General features: G+C 37.9%; 1 protein-coding gene across 3 annotated transcripts in view; it reads right to left on the bottom strand.

Annotated features, from left to right (window-relative positions):
* Positions 1–888: 888 nt before the first annotated feature.
* The window catches only part of LOC149243012 (alpha/beta-Hydrolases superfamily protein), a 135,517-nt gene continuing 118,607 nt past the window's right edge, over positions 889–17,798 (bottom strand). The window contains exons 6-10 of one of the 3 annotated variants that reach the window (XM_089374400.1): positions 6,136–6,220; positions 5,896–5,979; positions 5,662–5,763; positions 5,445–5,543; positions 889–1,083 (exon numbers count right to left, since the gene is read on the bottom strand). In XM_089374400.1, the coding sequence (XP_089230526.1) occupies positions 976–1,083; positions 5,445–5,543; positions 5,662–5,763; positions 5,896–5,979; positions 6,136–6,220 (478 nt within the window). In that variant the 3' untranslated portion in view covers positions 889–975. Of the gene's footprint in view, positions 1,084–5,444; positions 5,544–5,661; positions 5,764–5,895; positions 5,980–6,135; positions 6,235–17,798 lie in introns of those variants that run through there. The other 2 variants (XR_016246679.1, XR_016246680.1) reach the window with 2 other exon arrangements.

Here is a 17,798-nt window from a genome sequence, read left to right as displayed (position 1 = left end):
TGGTAACCGTTACTATTCACAAGTCAAACCAATAGTCCATGAATTGATTCATTGTACCAACTGCAATGTTAATTGCTTGTATTTCTCACTAATCTTTGTGGTCATATAACTGCATCATTCGGCTAACATTTGCAACTTGTACTAAGAGATCCATTTTAACATAAGTTCAGATTTCAATATTTTTTGGGCTAGCATATATTTGTGGGGTTAACCTGTTTTTTAAGAAACCACAACCTAAGGGCATCTAAGTTGTCAAAATTAGGCCACACCAACACTAACATCACTAGATTTTATTTTGTGTGCCTTCCCAACTACCATGAATTTTGAATATTGACCACCTCACAAAATGAAACTCTCAAAATCTAATCAAGCTATCAAGATTTCACTTAACCTTAATTAGCGCCAAAAAAGATCAAAAAAATTAAAAATATAATTTCATGGCACTTAATTCAAATGGATCTATGTTGTTTCTTTTACTACATTTTTATTATATTACGGTCATTTTTTTAATATTATATTACGGTCATTTTTTTAATTATTTATCATTATCTTGTACTACGTGTTGTACATATTTTTATTATATTATATTAGGGTCATTTTTTTTATTTATCATGATCTTGTACTATTTATCGAATTCATATATATATTTTTTAATTTAATATGGATTTCATATTTTTTTTAATTTAACTTGGACTTTATATTTTTTAAATTTTAATATATTAACATTACAAATGTGACACATCTACCTAGGTTACGGAAGCACCTTTTAGTGAAATTATATTAACATAAGAATTTTCCCTAAAACTATCACACATGAAGCTCTGCAACTCCATTAGACCAGTACCTTTAGAACAAGTCACAGCATAGCAAACCAATAACACCCCATCATTATCAAATTTGATTTTATAATTTAAAAAAGAATAACAAATGAAATGATGAAAATGCCTATACATTTAAGACCCTATTTGGATGGAACTAGAGCTTTCTCTGTAATGTCTGCAGAAAATGAAGCACTTCATTATATGCTGGATCTGCACGGCTAACAGGTTTGCACGAATTGATATGATCTGTACCGTCGAGTACCTGCGTCATTGAAAAGAACATTTGAAATCTGTTAATATAGATTTTTGAACATGCATCAGCCTTTCTGAATATGCAACGTTCTCCCTGCTCCTTCCGTCATAGATATTTATAATATAGAAGACTCGTGACTACCTTGCAAGAAAGCCAAAATGCTTATTAATCTTTTCATATAAAAGATACATTGTGAAGCTTGATTCGTTTTCCCAAACAAACAGACCAAAAGGAAATTAATCTGGTTGGATCATTCTCATTCAAGCTACATTGGATTCAAAACAAATGCTTCAAAGTACAGGTTTCTAAACAAATGTTGCAGCTCTCTCTAGATCAAAACAAGGCCTTCACTAACCAAATTTGCTGTTAATTAATTCAGGCAGTCTGTAAGCATCAATAGCAAACCCTCTCTTCTATTCAGTCATTTTTGAACCAATGATTATTGCCCGTCTTGCGTATCAGGCAAAAAAACTTACCGTGAATTCTAAAACTTCACTTTAATTTCTGTATTTAGATCAAAAGAAACCATATTCTGAGTATGAAACCATAACAGAGATTATAAAAGAAACCATATTCCGAGTATTATACCATAATTTTAAACATTTGTTATTTTGTTATTATATATATATATATATAGGCGTGGTCTACCAAGGTGGAGGAATTGCCCAGATGGCTAAAAGTAGCATGAAACCGAACAAAAAAATTTCAAAAAATCTTGCAGTGGTAGTGTTTGAATCATGTTTTTGATGGTGGAAATGAATTCAACACAAAACCTTTGGACAACCAAAATCTTGAAGTTTAACAACTATAACCTAGATTTACACAAAAACCCTGCCAAATTTTATCAAACTATTACTGAAATTTCAATGATTTTCAAGACAAAAAAGCAGCCTGGTTAGACTACTGCATATATATATATATATATGATATAATAAATATAGAATATGTACTCACTTTCCTTCATAAAATTTTACCCATTGCTTTGATTTGAATTTGGTTATAGTTGTATGGTCACAAGTTCACAACTGTCAGCCCCTTTCTGCCCGATTCGACCACAGCCCTACCATCTGACATGTTCAGCCCTTAGATTTTGCCATGGTATCCCTTGACGTGCAACCCATCATCAATGTGAATATACAGATTTCAGTCTTCCCACGGCATTCAATTACCTACCATCTGACATGTTCAGCCCTTAGATTTTGCCATGGTATCCCTTGACGTGCAACCCATCATCAATGTGAATACACAGATTTCAGTCTTTCCACGGCATTCAATTATTCACAGGGAGGGTGGCTACACTACAGGCACAGTTCCGATTAACCAATTGTTATAGAACCAATATCTGGCATCTCAACAACATATAATATTCCTGTCGCTCATGTGGCTCAACTGTCTCAGCAACTCATACTATTCTGGATTTTATTCTTCTAGCTTTCACAGACAGGTGGTATCTGTAGGGCTTCTAGATAAATGAATCTTGGCAACTTTGTCAAAGGCAGGGCAGATTATCTTGAATTTGAGCCGGACCATACCCTAGACATACCTTAAAACCGCTGGGAACCTATTGGGTACATACTACAGCCATGACAGCTGCATGTCCCTATCAAATCTGACTTGACCTATGAGTCGGTTGCCATCAAGGACAACCCCTGTACCATAATGCCAACATTTCCCTGGCCTCTGGCCTAATCTTTGGTCTCTTGTCTCTTATGCACTATGATCTCTATTTTCTTGTATTTGAATGATAATTGCTTAATGAACAATAAAGAAAAACTAAGAAGAACACTAAACATCTTCACAAGTAATTATCATGACTAAAAATTCAATCTTGCAACTGAATTTCAACAACATTGAGGCCCTAGATGCAATTGGCACAAGCTCAATGAGACCATGCATATCCTATTCGCTATCAAGGGAAAGTTGCAGTTCCATGAATGAAGAAGATTTTGATTTCACCTAGTCTTTAATGGGATACTTCACCATAATTTGGTTGAGGGTTGGATACACATATCCCTATGAGCAAGTTGTGAATCGTGTTCCCTTTCATAAAGACTTTCTCAGATGTATCGGATTTGCAAAGTACACGTTATTGTCATACTTGGCTCAAACAATCAATTATGGCACTTCGTCCACTACCAACAAATTTTTCACACTAGCCTTGAGTACTAGGAGAGTTTCATTTGATTGTTCCAAGCGTCTTCCTGAGTCACATGATGAGGTCCCCTCAACCCTAGATATTCTCTCGAGCACATCCTCTGGTAATGCATAGACCCTGTCTCTTTGGTAGAAGCAAGGTATCAAGTTTCCCCACTTGTTATGGAAGTATCTTAGCTCTTTGTGGATCCAGAGGCTGCTTCTCATCTTTCATCTCCTGCCTCTATTTCTACTCCTATAGTGACTGTGGAGTAGAGCACTATCACATTGTATTGATGGAGATAGTCATTTACTTTTGCTTCGCTTTAATGTTTCTACTGCAGCTTCTATCCTTGCTCTTCTAGCTTCTAGGTATCATGTTTGCAATCCCATTGCTTATTACTATTATGCACTTATTGTTGATGTATATGTTTATTTAATGGTCATTGTACATGGTACATACTTTTATATTAAGCAATAAACCAGCCCACGTGACTTTTGGTGTTGCAGCTCCCAGGATATTATTGGTCTTCCTACCCTCTTATGAGACTTGAGATCTATTAGAATCACATCAATCATTTTTGAATAATGGATTGAAGTGACTATTCTCTTGCACACACAGCTGTCTAGACCATGATTTTCCTTGTGTGAGAATCTGATATGGCATCATAGCTATAGTGACAAAGAGCTGAGGAAAGTGCTGGTAAAGGTCCAGGTATTGCATTGATTGGCAGTCCAGGGGATCTGCTTGAACACAAATTTTACAGGAGAATAACTTTATCATGGGATTTCCTCAGCTGGAAATTATAACCAGCGTTGAGGTATTTGAATAATTGCTCTTAATATATATATATATCTCAGACCAACCTTGAAGAATTCCAATATGCGTTTTGGGAATTAGTATTTATAAAGCCTTTTAAAAGATATTTTAAAATTCATGGAGAAAGAAAATATATGAGTTCTATAGGATAAAATGGCAAGCAGATTCAAGGAAAATTATTTAGCAGTCACAAACAGATTTAGGGCACTGAGGCTCTATTCATAGGCAGAGAATCTGCCTATGAATCTGTTGCTGACATAATGTTAGGGTGTCAACATGGTACAGCAGCAATCTGCAGCTATTACAATTGCAAAAGCACATGAATTGCAGAAGAAAAGCAGAGTCTGAGAGATACAAGTGCAGAATTGCTGCAGAGAAGAGTCTCAATTAGTGCGAAGACCTGTCACACATTGTTACACATGCAGAAGACATAGTTGGGCACAGGAGAAATGCACCAGAACAGGCATATCTGTCGCACACACACAGAATTGTTACAAGCAGATCAAGGAGACAGTTTAGATGAAGGAGCGACTTTATAAACTGAAATAAAGCTGTAGTGAAAGAATTATATACAAGGGCCAGCATGTGAGGGTCAAACAATAAACAGACACGTAAGACCAAACCGAAAAGCGAACCACACTTCAGCTGTGCCATCCAACCATTTACAGACGTTATACAATTATTATATTTGATCTTTAGCTGATCATAGGAATGTTATTAGTAAATCAGTTTGTGGCTCTATTGTAAGTGCACCTGTAAGCTTTATTACCTTGAAGCTAAGTCACATGACATTTGGACGCAGGATACAGGGATTAGGGTATCCAAGAGGAACATGTAGACCCACCAAAAAATGACATGGAGAGGCATGTAAATATATCCATATATATCAAGTAAGATCTTCTAGATGTAAACTATATTTAAGTTTTGAAATGTTCCTAACATCTGCTGGTTCATTCAAAACTTAAAGCACAGCTTACATCCAGAAAATCTTCCATAATTACAACTGTGAAAATTCTCTCTCTCTCTCTCTCTCTCTCTCTCTCTATATATATATATATATATCCATGTGTGTGAGAGAGTGATTGTAGACATAAAAATCTAAATTTTCTGAATATTTAGAAATAGAAGTGCATCAATCACACATTGGGACACATGTTTTGAATTTTTGTGGGGTCCTGAGTGTCCAGCATTCTGGGACACGTGATGACTTAGTATGAGACATGCATGAGACACTTGTCTTAGCAAAGGACACATGCCCCACGAGTGTCAGACACACTGGTATCATATGTCCTGTGTATCCACATGTCCAACACGCAACACACATAGTTAGGAGCACATGTCCTATTTCCTAGCATTGAAATGTGAAAAGTCCATTACATATTTCCTAGCATTGAAATGTGAAAATTCTATTACATACCACAAGTTCACCAAATCCAGGGTATGCAGATTCTATTGGTACAACTTCCATTCGCAAGGCCCATCCTCCATATCCCTCGACTAAAGGAGTTACTTTAGTCTACAGATCAAGTATTCAGGACAAGCATCAGTGCTTAATTTAAAATAATTTCATTATCCAGGAACACTAATCCAGTGATCTTTTATAAATAAATATAAAAGTACAAAACCAACTCTACCTCACTAAAACTTAGAACCTGAAGACCACCTTTTTTATGAAGCTGACGGACAAAATGGTTAAGCTCCTCCAACCTCGGAGATCCACTCCTTAACTCTCCTATCTACACAATTCCAATCAGTACAATACATAATCATTATACAGATAATTTGCATGGACGTTTACATGGCATGCATGTCCTACATACTTATAAAGAAAATGAACAACATAAAAGAAGTCCAAAGGCAAAGCTAACCGAAGGAGCTGGGCGAAGAACAAGGCCCATCCGCCATGGCACATCTGCAAGCTTACTTCCAAAATGTGGACAGCTGTAAAATACCTGAAAAGAGAAAGCTTACAATTTCTTTAATAAGTCTTAACTTGGACAACAGAAATGATAAGAAATTAGATACTGCACATTTTAACTAGGCACCCGTGCTAATTCACATCAGCAGGCACCAGCCTTGATTGACATGTTTTATTTGATGCTACTTACAACTCCAAAGGTGTTATTTACAAGTTTTGTGAGTTTCTCTTTTCCTGCTTGAAATAGCATTTGCTTGACAACGAGGCCTCCCATGCTGCATTCCAATGACTTGAACCATCAACAATGCAACAAATAAACAAGTAGACTTAATCACTGAACTAAGAAAGCAGTCAAAAGTACATCGTAAACTCAAAGCATACATAGACAGCTCATCTAAAAAGCATAGGATCTTGATGATAAATGTTCAACGTGCTCTCAAAGCTAGATAATATCCAAATGCCTTAATTAAGTGCTTTGTTTATCTTCACAAAATGCTCCAAATATTTTACCCCTGCTCGATCTTAATAAATTGCAACAAAATTGCATAGCAAAATTCTTTATGGCCTTTCCTATATCACGTCCAGCTGTCCCTGTGGTTATGTTATTTTGTATACTAAAAAATTAGGTCAGCTTTGTAACATTGTGATTCAAAACAAAACAAGAGTATATGAAGCATAAGAGTTTTGGAAATCTGCTTGGGTATTAACATTCTTTTTGAGGGTGTTGCCCCTCAAGATGCACGTGCATTTTGAGACATTCCTTCCACAGTACTAAGGTGATGTGGATGCGAGCATGCTTTCTCTTCCTCTTCATTCTTGTCAAATGGAACAGTTTCACTCATAAGAAGAGCACAGGAGTGGCCATATTAGGTATCATATGGATAAGCTAGGAATTCACTAGAAAGTAATAGCAGAAGCAAACATTAGAGTTTCTGTTTCAGACCTGTATAACCAGATTATGTTTAACGTCGACAGTACCTAAAAGGATGGCCAGTTCAGATTCCTGCAGTTTTTCTGTAGTTTTGAGGACAGAATCTACATGGAGAATGTCTATTGTCAAAACAACTGGCTATTAAAATAATGTTGGTACTTGAACAAATGAATGCAGAACATTAAAGGTACAGCCAATAATTGGATAAAGATCCAAGCTTAGCACCAAGCATAATGACTACAGGATAGTGGGAAGTTTGGTCTTTGTAAATGAATGGTGACCACCAAGGAGTCTATCCAACTTTAAAAAGGTCCATCTTTCGGGGGTTTACAGTCTATTTACCCAGCAGTATCAGAGATATTTTTCCAGGAGTTAGACCCGGCATTTTCAAGCAGCACAGACAAGATCATTTGATGGGCATAAGTGATGGTACCATGATTGCTGGAATATTGTCTGAATTGGGTATCTCCAGACTGCTATTGCTATCTTTTAGGCTTCATTTGGCTGCAAAATGGTTGCAGTTTTCATTAAATCATATTCAGCATATTAACCAGTGATTTAGCATAACAAGGTGCAGCCTTTTTAGCCAATCCCTGTGAAGTCAGATTGCTATCTGAGGAGATATGTCAGCACATAGTGTGCTGCTTTATCAAGACCAACACAGTATTTACACCATAAGACTCGACACAATATCAGAAGGGCCTACATCAGCAACTATCCAATATTTTGGGGACTTTTTTAATATGTAACTAACATAATACAGCATACAAGGTGTTATTTGTAGGGCAAGGTTGTGACTATTCTGAACCATAATAAGGGCACAATCTGGCTATCCTTGGGCCTGTTCGTGACAGCGTAAGAGAACACGCACCTGCTCTTTCCTTCAACCTGTTTCTTATTTCCATTGGCCACCTTACATGTGCAGTGTTTAAAGGTTGAAATCAACATGCATGCCAAGTGGCAATCTTAACTCTTTCCAGTCACTGAAATAGGAGAAACAGCCCCTGTAAAAAGGGTCATAGCGGTTTCTTAGTATGCATATTTATGAGTGCTAGAACCATAAATATGCACAGTAAGGAACACCCTGCCTAAAGCAAAGTCATGTGGTATATAGCACTTGGTTCTAGGTCAAACACATTCACTTAAAAAGCACTCCACCTCGTTTATTGTTTATAATGTTAATGGAAAGATGGAGAAAAGTGGCAAAACAAAGCCCTTGACATGGTGGTCAAACAATCATCTTTAAAGGAGCACACAGCACTGGGAAATACAAGTCAAATGCGTGATCTATGGGTGATTGTAACCAGCATCACCAACTGTTTGCACATATACCAAGTTGGTTACAATATATATGGGAACTCATCATTCAAGGCAGGGATTAATCTCAACAAACTCTTGCATCTTGTTCTATGAGATCTTCATGAGATCCATTTTATGAGGAGTTGGTTAACCTTCTCAGAGGGCAACTTTCATAAGATGAAGACATCTGGAACAGCCACAGCAACCTTACTTACTGGTCAAGGAAGCCTATTTCAAGAGGGTGTTTTACATAGGAGTGTGACAAAAGGCATGAAGACCCATTCAAACTCTTCTCTCACATGTTTTATTGATTGTGTGGAACGTTCAGCTTTAAGTTATTTCTTGGAGAAAATAGTAAATCTAAAAACCACTAATAGTCTTTTATTATTTGATAGTAGATTAGTTGAAGAACTCTAATTAAGGATTAGCACTCTCATTTGCATTTGTATGATTCATGCTTGGATTTGATAAGCGAAGCCCCCCAAGCCCAGTTAAACAGCTCTTAGGAGGAAGAAGTCAAGGGGCAAGAACATATGCGCAGTTTTCATCCTTCTCTTCTATTTTAAACGGAAGATTAGGGTTTATGCAATGGTAACCATTCTACTGGCTGTTGGAAATAATCTCTGGTAGAGGGCAGTTCTGCATAATGAGAAAAGATTTACAGTAGAGATTGTAAACCCTCCCTAGTCCTGGATGTAACCTTAAGTGCTGGGGAATTTTCTGCTGTAATTTCAGATTTGTCAAGGCACATGTTATGCCTCACCTGATCTTAAGGGTTGTAATTGAAGATATGATGTGTTTTACGTCGTTGTTCATACTATAGAAGGTTGGCCTACTTTGTCTTTTTTACTTCTGATTTCATGTTATCGCTGTTCCTTCACTGCTTATGGTTGCACAATATTTTCTTGGCTGTCAGTAAAGGCATAACATATGTATGTTAAAATCCACAGGTATAGATTGAAAATCTTGGGCAGAAGCTTGTAATTGCACAGTTTATCCAAGTAATAGGAGTCCAACCAAAGTAGTTTGGAATATCACACCCTAGGAAGCCTGCAGTGGCAAACCTGCAGTGAAAAAATTGCACATATTTGGGAGTACAATATATATGCTTATTCCTAAGAGTAGTGCAGATCAAAACTTACTTATAGAGAGAACAAAATCATAATATTGGGTTATGGTGAACAATTAAAGGCATATCCACTGAGGGACTTGGAGGATCAACAACTTGCCAAGAACTGCTGTCAGTTTCTCTAAGCCCAGCCAAACGATTAATGTGCCAACAAATTTTTAAACTCAGAAATTTATTTTTAAAACCCAGAAAATTCAAATCTGAAATCTACACAAAATTAACACAGCTGAGCTTCTAACAAATTATGCACAGCAAAAACAAGAAATCCAAGCACATCAACTTTTACACAGCTTTTACCTTGACAAAGCCCAGTGTGGGGAAAAACCAGCAAAGAGAGATTTTATTAGGCTTCAGAGAAAATACTCAGGAAATAATTACAACAACAGATCCAGAGAATATACAGCCAGGAACAGCCACAAAAATAAGCTTCACTCCTCTGCAATGGTATGGCCTGAAGTAAGGCCTCTCTCCAGCAAAGTACGGCCCCTTTTCTTCAGCAGATCTTGGCCCAGGGTTTGGCCTCTCTTCCAGCAGGAAACTCAGCCCCAATACTCAACCTCTCTCTCTTGCAAACACATCCTATAGTTCAACCCCTCTCTTGTTGCTCAATACAGCGGCCCCTCTTTCTCTGAACAAGACGACCCCTTCTCTCAGCGCTTGACCTTCCTTCTTCTCACCCAAATCGGCCCTCTTCTCTCTCACTCGATGTGATCTCATATGTGTCCTTCACCCAGTTATTCGAGCAATTTATAATTTCTCTCATAACCATATTCCCCCTTGAGATCTTCAAAGAAAAGATCGAAGGCTACAATTTGATCTTATCACTTTCTTTGATTTTCTTAAATGGAAATATTAATATCCAAAGCTTATAACTTTGGAAATTAATACTAAAAAAGGTAATAATAACTAATTAAATTAATTATCATGTTTTTCCTACATGTGGACTTAGGAGAATTATAAATGCTGAAATAAGTACATTTTCCAGGTACCTTCTACACACCTGGACACAAGACCTATGAAGATACACTTATCCAAGCTACAATTTTAACACTCCCTCTTAGCAAGGAAGTTGTTCTACACCACCCCCAACTTTCCCATGAAGAATACAAGCTTGCCTTTCATCAAGGCCTTCATGAGGATGTTTGTAACGTGCTCATCTGTAGGTACAGATTGCAGCTTCACTGTGCCTCTTTGCACAGAGTCTTGGATGAAGTGGTACTTAATCTTTGTGTTTCAACCTGTCATGAAACACTGGATTTTCAAAGAGCTTGATGCAACTCTTATTGTCACAATGTATCACGGCTATCTCTAATTCCTGATCAAACAGCCCCATCAGTAACTTCCAGAGCCAAATGGCCTCACATGATGCCAAACTTGCTCCCATTTACTCTGCCTCAGTAGAACTCAATGCAACTGACTTCTATTTCCAGTTGAACCAAGAAAAAGGTCCAAACCACGGGCTAAAACAACAACCTGAAGTACTTTTCCTGTCAATTGTGTTGCCTAGCTAGTAAGCATGTAAATAACCCACTATCTTCACTCCATCTCCCTGGAAATAACTGAACCCTTACTCCATAGTACCACGCAGATACCTAAGTATATGTTTTGTTGCCACCCAGTGCACTCACTTTGGCTCAATCATAAATTGATTGCATATATTAACAACAAAACATATATCCATTCTAGTGTTGACCAAATACCAGTGCTATCAAAACTGAACCTGAATCAGCCAGTCCAATAGGTTTGGGCCCAAAACCGGTTCAGTTAGGGCTTCGGAACCAGAATAGGCCCGTTCGGTGTTGAACCAGCTTATCTCACTGAACCGGCCAATTCAGGACCGGTTTATATCCATTCTAGTGTTGACCAGACACGAGTGTTATCAAAACCGGACCAGAATCAGATGGTCCAACAAGTTTGGGCCCAAAACAGGTTCAGTTAGGGCTTTGGAACCAGAATAGGCCGATTCAGTATCAAACCAACTTATCTCACTGAACCGGCCAATTCAGGACCAGTTTTGTTGGTTTGTACCTGCCCGGGCCCACTTCTAATTCTCCCCTAGGCCCTCAACGTAATATTCAAGCCTATGGCTCTAGAATTGCTATGCAATTCTAATTTCATGGTATTGCTATGTAAAAGTGGCATTTTTCTTTATCTTTCATTTTCATCCTTTTACTTAATTTTTTTAACATTACCATAAAATGACCCAGGATGTTTGAGAGTCATTCCAACCTCACTGGATTTCATATGGAGAAAGTAGAATTTTAGATTTCACTCAAAATCCACCAAACTTAATAATTTTTCAGGATTTCAAGATTGGGGGGATTGCAATGTTTCCATTGGATTTTCTCATGTACAAGGGTGTGGAACTAGTATTTAATAAAGAGCACCAAACCCTCTGTGTAATTTGATGTTAGTGGCATCGGTTGCTGAACTCCTCTATTATGACTCTACTAAAAATGTACCCATCATTCAAACAAATCCTTGACATGACATGCTATGTTTTTTCTATCTTATTTTAATGCTTAGAGGGTTATATTGATGACAAAGATCCCAATATAGTCAATGATTTTGATGATATGTAGGCATTTGCTGTAGCATTATTTTTATTGGATGTTAGAGGCCATCTAGAGCCTATTTGTTGATGCATCTTTGGTTCAAAGATGGATTTCACTCGATGCTATTTTGGTTATGTGCACCCTTACATGCTATATAAATGAGAACTTTTGCCTATTCATGTATAAATGGTTTGGATTCATATGGATGTACATGTATATATATGTTTTTCTTTAAAATTTGAATATTTTGCGTGTTTGGTCAACTAGTTTTTTGGTCCAATTCCAATTGGTTCCCGGTCCACAAGGTTTTTCAGTTTGATCACCAACTCAGTTCTGATAACAATGTCAGATACATGAGAGCCAATTAGCAACCTATATAAAGTGGGGTCCACTACCTCTGACTTCGAAGCATTTATTTTCTTCCAATTGCTAACCATTGGCGTAGCCATAGGACCGCAGTCATGCATCCTGAATCACTTCAAGATCTCCATAGCACACTCCCCCTGTCCAAAGAAGATCTACCCATCTCTCTACAACAACTCTAACCCAAAAAAGTAGTGCATCAGCCCCATATCCTTCATCTCGAACTCCAAAGCAAGATCCTTCTTGCAATCTAGAATGAGCTTATCTGAACCTATAAAAAACAAGTCATCTACATATAACACAAGGAGTGGCTCTCCCTTGACAAATATGTAGTAGAGGTTTGAGTCAGCATCACTCTTGGTGAAGCCCATCCTCCGCAAATAGTTGTCTATACTAGAATACCACGCACATGGTGCTTGCTTAAGTCCATACAACGCTTTCTTCAATCTGCATAAATGAGAATCCCTCCCATGCAGTTCAAAGCCCTATGACTGCTCTATATAGACCTCCTCCTCAATCATACCATTAAGAAATGTTGTCTTGACGTCCATCTAATGGCTCTTCCAACCATCTCTACAGCAATGGAAATAACAGCCCTGATGGAGGAATACTTGGCTACAAGGGCAAATGTCTCATCATAGTCAACTCCCTCTCTCTGAGAAAACCCCTAAGCCACGAACCGAGTTTTGAACATCTCAACACTGCCATTAGCAGCGTGTTTGATCTTATAAATGTTGGAAAAAGTAACTATGTTCGGTCTTCAATAATGTACTTGAGTCATTATGTAATGTACTCGTCAAAATAATACAGAAAAGATTTTTTATTATTGTGACAATGACTTATTAAAGCATGGGTTTCATGCTTGGGTCATCATTATATAAGTCCAAGTCCCCAATGTGGACTCCTAGGAATAATATTGAGATTATAGAGTCATTGTATATTCGAATTGACCCTTCTTAGGCTTTCGAATCATGTAAAAAGGTTTTGTATCAGGTCAAATATGAATTATGTTTCCTCCACATCATGTCAGCCTAAGGACCCACATTCGACCCACTAGAAGCCTATATATTGAACGAGGTCAAAGTCATTTGAACCACTCACCCTCAAGCAAGTTTGATATCTCAAGAAGAGCTGGAGAAGTGTGAAGTCTGTTGTCAGGAGGACGAAAGAAGTGCGAGTTTGGGGGAGTCTCTAGAGAAGAAGAAAAACTTACTTTTGGCGTATCTCTCTCTTTGTTTCGTGGTCTGGGTTGGGAGATCGAAGTGTCCTAAGGTTTTGTTGTTGTCGTAAGCTACATGTTGTCGGAACTTGCTGCCTAGTCAAAGTTGTTGGAAGGGGTCGAAGATCTTGGAGGCTGACATGGTGTGGAGGGAAACTCTGGTCTTGGTCTAGGGTAAAGACTCAAGAGTCTCAAAGAATACTATTGAAAGGAAGAATTATCTTGACTAGGTTTTCCCCTCGAGGGAGGTTTTGCCCTAGCATGTGCCTATATCTTGTGTCTCTTGTTTTGTGAACTTCATATATGTATAATTGATTGATGAAAAATAAGATAATAAAGAGTTAAAAGAATCCAACACACTCACAAGTAATTATCAAGAAAGGAGAATCAAACCCTAATATAATATCCTTAATTTTCCAACATTGTATCAAAGCTAAGGTCAAGAGAAGTCAAAGATCACTTTGTTGGCATGGATTCTCCCTCTATGGTGAACTACTTAAGATTGGGTTTCAACATTATTGGAAGATGGATCAAGAAGATCATCTACTACTTATTCAACAAGGTCAAGAGTCAAGGATTCTTGGTTGCCCTTACAGGTTCTCTTACTGATGACAATGCATGGATCATTGATAGTGGAGCATCAGGACACATGACAGGTGAAAGCAAGCAACTACCCACACTATCAAAGGAGTCATCCTCTCATACAGTGGAATTGGGTGAAAACAAAAGCTATGTTGTTAAAGGTCTGGGATCTACATCATTGAAGTTGGATTTGAAAAAAGAATTTACTTTCTATTTCTTGTTTAGAAGATAAAGGGGAAATGATTTCTTTTGTTGATGGAAAAGTATTGGTTTGGGGAAAGAACTCTAGTATTGACAAAGCTAGGTTTATTGGAGTTCGTGAAGGAAGTCTTTACAAAGTTATCACTCCATCTCCTCAAGCATTGTTGCATATGGAAATAAGTCCCATTGAACTATGGCATCGAAGGTATGGCCATCTTCATTATAGGGTCATCCCTACTCTTAGTCAAATGGTTCATGGTATTCCTGATATGAAGTTAGACCATGAAGGTGTGTGCAAGGGGTGTTCTTTGGGGAAGTATACTAGAAATCCATTTCAACATAGTGAATCTAGATCTAAAGAAATATTAGATCTCATCCATTCCGATGTATGCGGGCCCATGTCTGACAAGACACTTGGAGGTCATCTCTACTATGTAACATTAATTGATGACCATTATCATCTTCATTAGAGGGTCATCCCTACTCTTAGTCAAATGGTTCATGGTATTCCCAATATGAAGTTAGACCATGAAGGTGTGTACAAGGGGTATTCTTTGGGGAAGCATACTAGAAAGCCATTTCAACATAGTGAATATAAATCTAAAGAAATATTAGATCTCATCCATTCCGATGCATGCGAGCCCATGTCTGACAAGACACTTGGAGGTCATCTCTACTATGTAACATTAATTGATGACCATTCGAGGAAGACATGGCTCTATCTACTCAAAACTAAAGATGAAGTATTTGATAAGTTCAAGGAGTTCAGGGCTGAGGTGGAAACCCTAACCGAAAAGAAGATAAAGACTCTAAGGTCTGATAATGGAGGGGTGTACACCTCTAAAGAGTTAATTGCATATTGTAAGGATGCAAGTATTAAAAGGGAGGTCATTGTTCCCTACTATACCGAACAAAAATGGATTGCTCGAAAGGAAGAATAGGTCAATCGAAGAAGGCATTCAAACTATGCTCATTGATAAAGACCTACCGAAATTCTTATGGGGTGATAAAGCGATGACTATCGTGTACGTTCAAAATAGAAGTCCTCATAAGAGTCTTGATAATACTACACCCAAAGAAGTATTCACGGGAAAGAAGCAGAGTGTGGATCATTTCCGCATATTTGGAAGTCTAGCATATGTCCATGTTCTGAAAGACAAGTGAAAGAAGTTGTACTCTACAAGCATCGAAATCCATAAGCTATAGGATGGGTTCTTTGACCGGACCAATTGGTTCCTAGTAAACCACTGCTTCTTTATCTGCCTTTACTTATGGCTGACAATGATCGACAATGACTGGCGTATGATCTTTGAATGGTGCAACGTATGTAATGCATTTTCATTTCTTCCTTCCATCCATCCATCCATTCGAGGTGGAAACTAGGGTTCCGTATCGGTAAGTTAGTTTCCTTCTTCTCGGGTACTGACTCTCATGGATTGACCGGTGAAAGGGGGTATGGATTGAACGTGTATAATGTGATGTGCACCCCTTGCTATTCGTCCGCCCGTTGGACCACCCTGCCTCGGTAGCTGTTGGCCATCCCAACAATTATCCTACAAATTTTCCAATGGTTGTAGTGCCTAGAATTTGCAAGACTCGGCAATGTGAAGACGGATCTTATGAATATTCGTCATCGTCTCGCGCATATGAGAGTATTTTCCAAAGGTTGTTAAAGCTCTGTGTGTGCCATATAGCCATGAGCACCCGACCATGATGCATTAGTATTTGGCTTGTACTCTGGCTTGTGATTGACAATGTAGCTACAATTTCTCGACCTACGCTGGGTTCAGGCCCTGCTCCGAGGCTTGCAGGGTCGATTCATCAGAAGCGTTACTCGATTCGGTCTCCAACTAATTTTTAGAGTACAAATGATTGCCTACACTTGTGTTCACAAGCGATAAACATGCAAGTGGAGCTAATCTCAAATTTCTTCATGGATATCTCAAGAGGTGGTATCAATGGTCTGTTGTCCACACTATTTCTTGCTGGAATATCTCCTTTTCTGCTACGTTTCTGCTTAAAATACTTGTGGATGCCATGGTTTCTCCATGGAGTGTTGAAAAAATAGGGAAAAAAGCATATAGAATTTACATAAAGGAGGGAAGAAACATTGAAGTAAGCAGGGATGTCATATTTGATGAGAATCAAGCTTACAAGAAATCAAAGGATATTCCTATTGATTATGATGACGAAGAAGTTCTCGTATTTGAAGAAGATGAAGTTCAGCATGAGAACTCTACTGCAAAATTACGAAGAAGAAGGACCAACTGAGCCTATTCAATCGATGGTTATCCCAACTGTTGAGAATTCAATAGGGCAATGAATATGTTATTTCTCTTAACTTGATAATTGTTTGTGTTACCTTTTACTTATTAGCTTCGAGAAATACATCAAACAGCTACCAAAATAGTAAGAACAGAGACACAGTATATAGGCTACAAGCCAAGGCAAAAACCCCTCCTCTTGAAGGGAAAACCCAAAAATATCTTCTTTATCTTTCAAATCCTTTAATTGACGAATACCATGACCTAGACTCAGACAAATACCCTCCAAGATCAAGTCTACCACGGCCTCCTGCTACAATATCTTCGACCTCCGAATAGATCTGAAATTCTGCTCCCAGCAACTACTGCAACTATTGTTGCGTCTCTAGGAGACTTCGATCTCCCTCTAATAGCCTTCCTCTTGACTTCGCTTGCCTTAACTGGAGTCCTAGGGCTAGTAAGTTTCCCTAAGAGACCTTCACTTGCCTTCCCTTCTCTTTTGCTTCCAAAATCGAACCCCAGAAGATCCAGCGCAGAAACCCTAACTTCGATCTTCCCAGAAGAATAGATAAGGCCCAGAAATAATTTGACTTCCTCTTCTTCGCACTTCCTTCTTCGACCTCTCCTTCTTCTTCTTCGCATAAGAGATGAGAGAGTGTGTTTTAAATGGAGGACGAGTTCCTCTTATATATCAGCTTCTTCAAGAGTGGACGTGGCTCTTCATGTAGGCTAACTTGACAGCTCATTAGGCCGACTTGATCTTGGAGGTATTTTGACACTTTAAAGACAAAATAATTTTTTCTTTACAATTTACAATGTGCCCATAGGGTCTCCAATATATGACAATGACTCTTATACCTAGGACAAACCCTAGAAGCACTCAATGGGTGCTTGACCTACAAAATAACAGAACTTGACCATTAAACCCATGCTCCAATAATAATAATAATAATTTCTTTTTCATTTTACATTTACAAGAATACATTTTACACTTATGAAGACCGAACCTAGTTACACATTTTTCAACACTCCCTCTTAACTAGGGAACTATTCATAAGAGGTACATGGTCATTCTCAATCTGAAGAGATCTCATAAGAAGAATGTTCAGTCTTCAATAATGTACTTGAGTCATTATGTAATGTACTTGTCAAAAGAATAAAGAAAAGAATTTTTATTATTGTAACAATGACTTATTAAAGCATGGGTTTCATGCTTGGCTCATCATTATATTAGTCAAAATCCCCGTTGTGGAATCTTAGGATTAATATTGACTTTATAGAATCATTATATATTTGAAGTGACCCTTCTT

Source organism: Pinus tabuliformis, chromosome 8, assembly GCF_031772625.1.
Source record: "Pinus tabuliformis cultivar Carrire ecotype Pingquan chromosome 8, CPIR1, whole genome shotgun sequence".
NCBI classification, from domain to species: domain Eukaryota; kingdom Viridiplantae; phylum Streptophyta; class Pinopsida; order Pinales; family Pinaceae; genus Pinus; species Pinus tabuliformis.
This window is presented reverse-complemented; position numbering and strand designations above follow the sequence as displayed.